The 7,479-nt window shown below is 40.4% G+C and overlaps 1 protein-coding gene, 1 long non-coding RNA gene and 1 pseudogene across 3 annotated transcripts in view; 2 read left to right on the top strand and 1 right to left on the bottom strand.

Annotated features, from left to right (window-relative positions):
- LOC134479873 (uncharacterized) overlaps positions 1 to 6,934 on the bottom strand; it is a 10,968-nt gene extending 4,034 nt beyond the window's left edge. The window contains exon 1 of the long non-coding RNA XR_010053703.1: positions 447 to 6,934. This is a non-coding gene — a long non-coding RNA (uncharacterized LOC134479873). The remainder of the gene's footprint in view (positions 1 to 446) is intronic.
- The window catches only part of Tspan8 (tetraspanin 8), a 34,384-nt gene extending 27,169 nt beyond the window's left edge, over positions 1 to 7,215 (top strand). For both annotated transcript variants that reach the window (XM_039078341.2, NM_133526.2), the window contains 2 exons: positions 1,225 to 1,308; positions 6,934 to 7,215. In XM_039078341.2, coding sequence (XP_038934269.1) covers positions 1,225 to 1,308; positions 6,934 to 6,987 — 138 coding nt within the window. In that variant the 3' untranslated portion in view covers positions 6,988 to 7,215. The remainder of the gene's footprint in view (positions 1 to 1,224; positions 1,309 to 6,933) is intronic.
- LOC120093938 (U7 small nuclear RNA) lies at positions 2,140 to 2,197 on the top strand (annotated as a pseudogene).
- Positions 7,216 to 7,479: the final 264 nt, after the last annotated feature.

Genomic DNA, 7,479 nt, shown 5'->3' on the forward strand with positions numbered 1-7,479 from the left:
CTGCCGAGAGACGCTTAGCAGAAACACAGTTGGCACTAATGTTAGGTTGGCACTAATGTTAGGTTGGCACTAATGGCTTCTTCTTCAGAGACAACTCTGTATCAGTTATACCTTTGTAGCATCAGAACAGCTTCAGCAAATGAGTATAATCTAGTCATGAGAGATTCCCGAAAGTTACTCCAACTCACAGTACCTTAGCTTCTATGAGACCCGAAGGTTATTTCCCCATCTGGCGTTTTTCTTTACCAGCTGTCAGTGTCATTAACAAATGGAAAGAAAAATACCAAGTCACAGAGGAAAAAGTCACTTTCTTATATATTTGGTTGTGAGCCTAGCCTTCAACGGCTGAGCCATCTCTCCAGCCCAGAAAGTCACTTTCTTAAAGTAATATCATAACAGCACACATAGTGGACCCTCCAAAGATTAAAAATAGAAGTCATACTTACTATTAGAGGACTTGACATCTGTTGTTTTTCAGAGGAGTAGCTGCACTCTGCATAGCTGGGGTCTCAACAGTAGCCTTCCCTGCTGCAGATCACAAACCCACATAATCCATGATTTTCTTTGTTTCTGAAAATTACAGCTTGGAGATAGATTGTTACAAATCGACTTAATTAATTTTAAAAAAATTTCACAAAATCATTTTCATTATATTTTTAATATTTAAGACATATTTTATTTAAATATATTTTGATCATATTTTTCCCTCCCGCAAGCCTTCCAGATCCTTTCCTTTACCCTACCATCCCAATTTTAAGTTATTTTTCAACAAACAAACGAACAAACAAAAATACAGGACAACAGCAAAACCCCCAAGAAAAGAGTTTAACCCCAATCCTTCTGCCTACCAAACTGTAATCTATAAAAGCACACACACACACACACAAAAAAAAAACCCTGTCTGGTTCATTATTTGTTGGCCAACTACTCCTGAGCATGTCGTCTGTGCTGGAGCGCTTGACACTGAGCGCTTGCACAGTGTCGTTTTGTTGTGTCAGTCCCCACAGTCAGGAGCTACGTAGCTAAAGAAAAAAAGGAAAGTTGGCTCAGATGTTCTTTAGCGCACAGAGTAAGAGTGAAGTCTGGAGTAGGAGAAATAGTTCAATTCCTCTTTGTTGACCTTGGTAACAATATGAAACGTCAGCCAGAAGAATCAAAAACTTAATCTGAGATCAAGATTTCACTAAAAGCAATGTTTTCTTTTCTTCTTCTTCTTTTTAACAGACCTGTCTTTCTCTGATAAAAGAGCTGGTTGAAAAAAACATTATTATTGTCATTGGAATTGCCTTTGGACTGGCAGTTATCGAGGTACAGTATAGCAGCGATCATCTCAGCATGCATTTGTAATAATTGTAACATTGTAACATGTGGGTCCAGCATGGCCTGGGTGGGGACAGAATGACACGGTTTCTGCCCCTGGGACAAGACCAGCAGAGGTGGCCTCCAGGAGTGTCAATAACTGCTGTGGGCAATAAGGCTTGTTTGTATAATACTGCACATATCTTTACATTCCTCCTTTGAGGAATGTCCTCCGTGTTAATGACCCCATGATAATCTGAGGTAATATGAGTCCGAGAGGCAAAGGTGTGGCTAATGTCTCGGCAGTATGGTAAAAGTTGAGACCTTCAGGGCAGCCCTTAGGGCTGTGGAAAAGAACTCTAAAAAACATGCGTTCAAAAATATGTAATTTCTCAACTAGGCAAAATATAAGGGTGTAATATGTATTTATGAGGGGCTTCACGAATCTAAAGAGACAAAAGCAGCTGCTCTGTGAGCCAACTTGTAGAAATGGTAATTTCAGGTCAGGGTCCCACCCAGCTAGTTTACTGTCTCTGCTTAACAGAGAGACAGGCAGATCTCTGCATTCCTTTGCAGTGTTAAAACAAAATGTATGTTTGCTGTCTCCTAAGAATTAAGGGGCTGGGGCCACAGGATGCTGATTCATAGGATTCAAAGGGGAACCTGGAATAAATAACTGAATTGGTATCTAAATTAAAAAACTGGGGTTTTGGTGTGCATGAGATGAGCTAACAGAAAGTGACAGCAGGTTTTAGAATTTTTCTCTAGCCAGAGTGAAAACAGCACCTAAAGAATTTCTTTCAAACAGGATTTCTGATTTTGGTTGGAAAAATCCATGGAGAGTGAACACGTCTCCTTTAGAATTTTTCTAACAGGATTTCTTAGTCAGAAATCCCAAGCATTACTTAGACAGCTGATACAGCCCTTTTAAAATGTTTCCTAGCAGCTGTCTGAAGAGTGAACATGGCTCTTCTAGAACTGTTTCTGGCTTTCTGGTTTTAATCAGAAAAACCAAGAATTTTTTTTTTAATTTTTCTAACAAGATTTCTGACTTGGTGGAAAGATCCAAGAACTTTTTTTTATAGCGGCTTTTCTGACTATGATCAGAAAGCCTATGAGCTATCTAGAGAGCTTTTAGAAGTTATACTAGCAAAGAGAGCTGTCTGAAGCAAAAAGCTATCTGTCTCAACCAGAGTTTTTAGAATAGCAAGAAAAAGCTGTCTAAAACAGAGCAGAACACACACACACACACACACACACACACACACACACACACACACACACACAGAGAGAGAGAGACAGAGACAAGGAGACACAGAGAGAGAACAGTCTGGAACCTAGGCTACTACCTTGAACCCATGATTTGAGTTCAAGTCATTTGTTTTTGCTGCTCCCAAAGACCCTTCTCCAAGAACATGAACCTAGCCGAGACTGTCCTTGGCAGTAGCATATCCTCATGATGAACCGAACTGAGGGTATTTAAAAAGCACCAGGTATACACTGCCCAGGGCACAGTACCTCTTAGACTCATTCTTGAGTCTGGAATAGGTAGGATTAGATTCCTGTACATGGAGGAGGGTGGAGGCTGCTATTTCTAAAAGTCTTGTTTTGAGAAAAAATCTATATAATTCATAGTTGTAGGTGTCCCTTTTGCATCAAGAACTAGTACAAGTGTTAAACATTCCTCGAGTGAGCTCAGCAGAAAGTGGGAACCCAAAGCAAAGGCGCAGCCCCTGCGACTGCTCCTTTCCAGCCACGATCTTGAGACAGGAAACAAGCCAAACTCAAAGGCATGAAGAAATACTTCTCCTCTAATTCATTCTAGAGAAATCTGAGAATTTCTCAACACCGCAAGTCTTTGCCTTGCCTTTTCCCAGCTCAGCTACTATAAGTAGACTTGGAGATATCGCCAGGAAAGCTCTGGGCGAGGCTGCTGTATCACTCCAACAATTCAATTATTGATGCTGACAAATACATTCTCCATCAGATTTTTACCTTGATGGGCTTCTTGGCATTTCTTTTTACGACCCGAAGGAGAGCTTTTATATGGCCTCCAGATATTTGCCAAGAAGATGAAATAAAACATTTTCAAAGAAGCGTTTATGGAATTATCTCAGATCTTGAGGCATGGAGATATCAAATGAATCCAAGTTGCCTGTGAGTTTCTGTCAATACAGTAGCGAGAATTCGAACACCGTGTGGAATCTCCCTGCTAATGTCCTTCTCGTGGAATGCGCACTGGTAGCTTTGGGCGCTTTAGCAGATTGCGAACTCCCGTCTCATCACCACTTGGTAGGAATTTCTCTTGAGAGTAAATTGAGATAATGTTCTAAGTGGTTCTTAGTGGCATTACTCAGCCAAGTGTCAGAAAAAAATACTGCTACCATAAAAAAAAAGAAAGAAAGAAAGAAAGAAAGAAAGAAGGAAAGAAAGAAAGAAAGAAAGAAAGAAAGAAAGAAAGAGAGAGAGAAAGAAAGAGAGAAAGAAAGAAAGAAAGATAGGTAGGTAAGTAGGTAGGTTACATTCTCATGGTCCAAATTAAAAATCCTGTGTTGGTACAGCATGAATTTCTTTGAATCTGATAGAAAGTCAAAGAAGTTATTCTGCATTATTAGGTCTCTTTCTCTAGATTCTAACATTTATTCCATGTCCTTTGCTCATTTACCTTGTATCCTGGCCTCATGATAGTTTAGAAATAAGATGCAATGGCTACAAAGGTGAGAAATATACTCATAGTCATATAAACATATGGCACACACACATACATACATACATACACACACACAGACACACACACAGGCACAGACACACACACACAGTCACACAGACACACACACACAGATACACACACAGTCACACAGACACAGACACAGATACACACACAGACACACACACAGGCACAGACACACACACAGATACACACACAGTCACACAGACACACACAAATACACACACACACATACATACATACACACATACAGACACACACACACACACACACACACACACACACACACACACACTTGTGCTTTGACAGAGTTGAACTTAAATCCTGCCCAAGAATACAGTTTGGTGGGCATGAGGTTAATAAACTCAGAGACCTGGGCTTAATCACTAAGAACTAAGATCGGGAGAGCAGGCCTTAAATGAAGTTAAGTATTAAATTTCATGCTAGCGTCACACTTAGAGAGATGAGATGACAGAATACAGCTTAAGAGGTTTGTTGAAGCTGAGCCAAAAGTAACAGGGACACGATTGGCTGGGAAGATTGGTGGCTTGCATATCATAGCCAAAGCCATTGCCAGGGATCTTAACAGGGCGAGTGGGAAACTCGGTTGCAAAGGGAGCAGCACATATCAATATTCTATGGATTTGATATACTCTTTGTGTTTGCTACACACTTACGGGCGTTTTTAATTCTCCTATGTCTTTCCAGTCAAACAGCTAAATAAAAATGTTACACGCAGTAATTTACCACATGGGGCTGTGTGTGCTGCTGTTGTAATGTTTAGCTGTGAGTGAGGGGGTTAAATTGTGATGTCTGGACTATCAGTAGATACGGAGAACAGCTGACTGAAAGAATTGTTGGGTAATTTCCTTGTTTGGTTTCCCAGTCTAAAGTCTGTCTTCCCTTTAGAGTTTGATGTAAAAGAAAATTATTTAGTGCCCGAATCAAGAGACCTTTGCAAATGGTCCTCTGTTATCCAGTCAGTAGAAACCTGGCCCCAATTCGACTTCAGTCTTCGAATCATTAGGCGAGCCTCTTAGCACTTACGTTCTCTGCCTCCAAGGTCAAGGAAATGCCAAGACGCATAGAGAGAAAATATCTTCTCATAAACATTTTTCAGAAAATAGAATCAATTTCCCACAGAACTAATGCAGAAAATATATGCAAATATCTTCTAAGAAAAAGAAAAATCATGTCTTCTATTTCGACCTTAGGAAGCTTTGTTAAGACCGTATTTAAGGGCTTCCTCTCACAGTGCATACTAGGAACTAAGATAGGATGCTTCTACTCGGTTCTGGAAAAAAAAATCATCTGTGGATTTTTGAAATCCTTAACTAGACTTAAACAGATTATTATTCTTATTGAAAAGTGGTAAGCATTTTTCGGTTTTACATTCACTAAATAAAAAGTGAACTATACATCACTTAAAAGGTCGAAGGGCTTCCTCAGAGGAACAAAGCCATTCAGAAAACGGTCTTTTTACCACTTTTGGAAAAACAGCTTCAGCATGTGGGAGTCTAAACATAGTCTAAGCATAAAAAAGGACTTAGCAGCAAGTTCGTCGTAAGTTTTAGTATACACATCATAAAATGGTTAATTTCTCTTCTGTTTTTCTGAACATAAATGTTCTTACCTGATATAGACAGGAAAGAAGTGTGCTGTCAGTGATAAGACACAGATATAAAGAACCATGCAAGAGTGTTTCATTCAGTTCTTCAACCTGAGGCCTTCGCTGACTCAAGGCGTTAGGCATTCATCTCGAGGCAATACACTGTTGATGCTGGCACTCCGTCTTTTAGGCATTTTCTTTATTTCTTGTTTCCCAGCAGAAAGGCTTGGGATAAAGGCAAAATGATTAAATGACTTTCGAGCCCTGCCTCTCAGATCATCCTGAATGGAGGCTCCAGAGAACGGCTATCTGTTGCTCTTTTTTTCTATTAAGACAGAAAAAAGTTGATTGCAGTCCTCATTTGAATTATGCTTCTAGGATGATGTTAGTGAGAAACTCAGGGGGAGAGTTTAAGGTGACTCAGCAAATGTCACCTTTCTCTCCCCCAGCCTCCTTTCAAAGGAAACAGGGAAGGGCTATGATTTCCATCTAACCACACACAGGTTATGTCTATCATTTCCTCATCAAAACCGAAGCATTTAAGTCACCAAGTACAGAGCCAACTAGAGCCGGTTTTGAGGGTCCTGACTCTTGGAAGAACTAATGAGATGGGATTCACGCTCTAGATTTTCGCCTGTGTTTTGTTTCTTCAGAAGAAAATTCCGGACTCAAGCTGTTACCCATAGTTTACAGTTTTTTTTTCCTTCTTCAAACATTTACTCATTTTTTTTCTCACTTCTAAGCATTGCCTAAAACTTTAGTAAAAGAAATTTTAGACTCCTTGATTTCTGTGCAGATGATCCAAACCAGATGACCATGGTCTTTCAACGGAATCAATAAGTATATTTAGTGCCTGCAGGCTGTGGGTACTCAGAGCTTAGAGGGAAGTGCTTACAGAAAGATATGTGCATACCACAAGAGGAGACCATCCTGGAGTAGCTGATACTGCACTATTAAGTCCGGTCATTGAAGATTGGCTGACAAGCTGGAAAAACCTGGTGCACTTACTTACACACACACACACAACATACACACAGATTCAGAGACAGAGACACATACAGACAGAGACAGGTAGGTAGATGGATGGATGGATGGATGGACAGATGGACGGATGGACGGACAGATGGACGGACGGACGGACAGATGGACGGACGGACGGATGGACGGACAGACAGACAGAGAGAATGGGGAGAGACAGCTGTACTCAGACTTTGGTATTAATTTCCCATTCAGTCGACAGCTTTCATTTTCCACGTTATTCTTTAGCGTCCACATTAATCCTGTGCTTTGTTTCTAGATTCTTGGTTTGGTGTTTTCTATGGTGCTCTACTGCCAAATTGGAAGCAAATGAATCTGCGGACTTCCTCAGTCGTTATAGACACCATTTAAGTTTTTGCTTTGGCTTCGTAACTTTAAATACTCGAGTACTGTACATACCAGGAGCAGATGTCTTCTTGATGAGCTCTCACTTAGGCAGACTACAGGTATCTTCACATGTACTCAGCTCATTTAACTGTGAAGGACATAATAAAAGTGGTCGTGTATTTTTTTTTCTCACAATAAAAAGTGTTCGTGCTGATGCCTTCTGGTGTGTCTAACTAAACAGCTCTGTGCTTCTAGTGATGTTCAACTGGAGCTTCCCAGGGGAGGAACCACATTTCTAAGTGACAAGATCACAGACTCTAGGATAGTGAATCTGGGATACTTTTCAAAAACACAGCTGTTTTATCAGGTATATCAACCGCTGTTGATGAGATTGTCCAAAGTTGCCCTACTTAAGGATGGTCCAGCTGTGCAAATCACCACAGTGAAAAAAAGCCAAAAACTATTTCTACCTTTATGG

The sequence above is a fragment of the Rattus norvegicus genome, chromosome 7 (assembly GCF_036323735.1).
Source record: "Rattus norvegicus strain BN/NHsdMcwi chromosome 7, GRCr8, whole genome shotgun sequence".
Taxonomy (NCBI): Eukaryota; Metazoa; Chordata; class Mammalia; order Rodentia; family Muridae; genus Rattus; species Rattus norvegicus.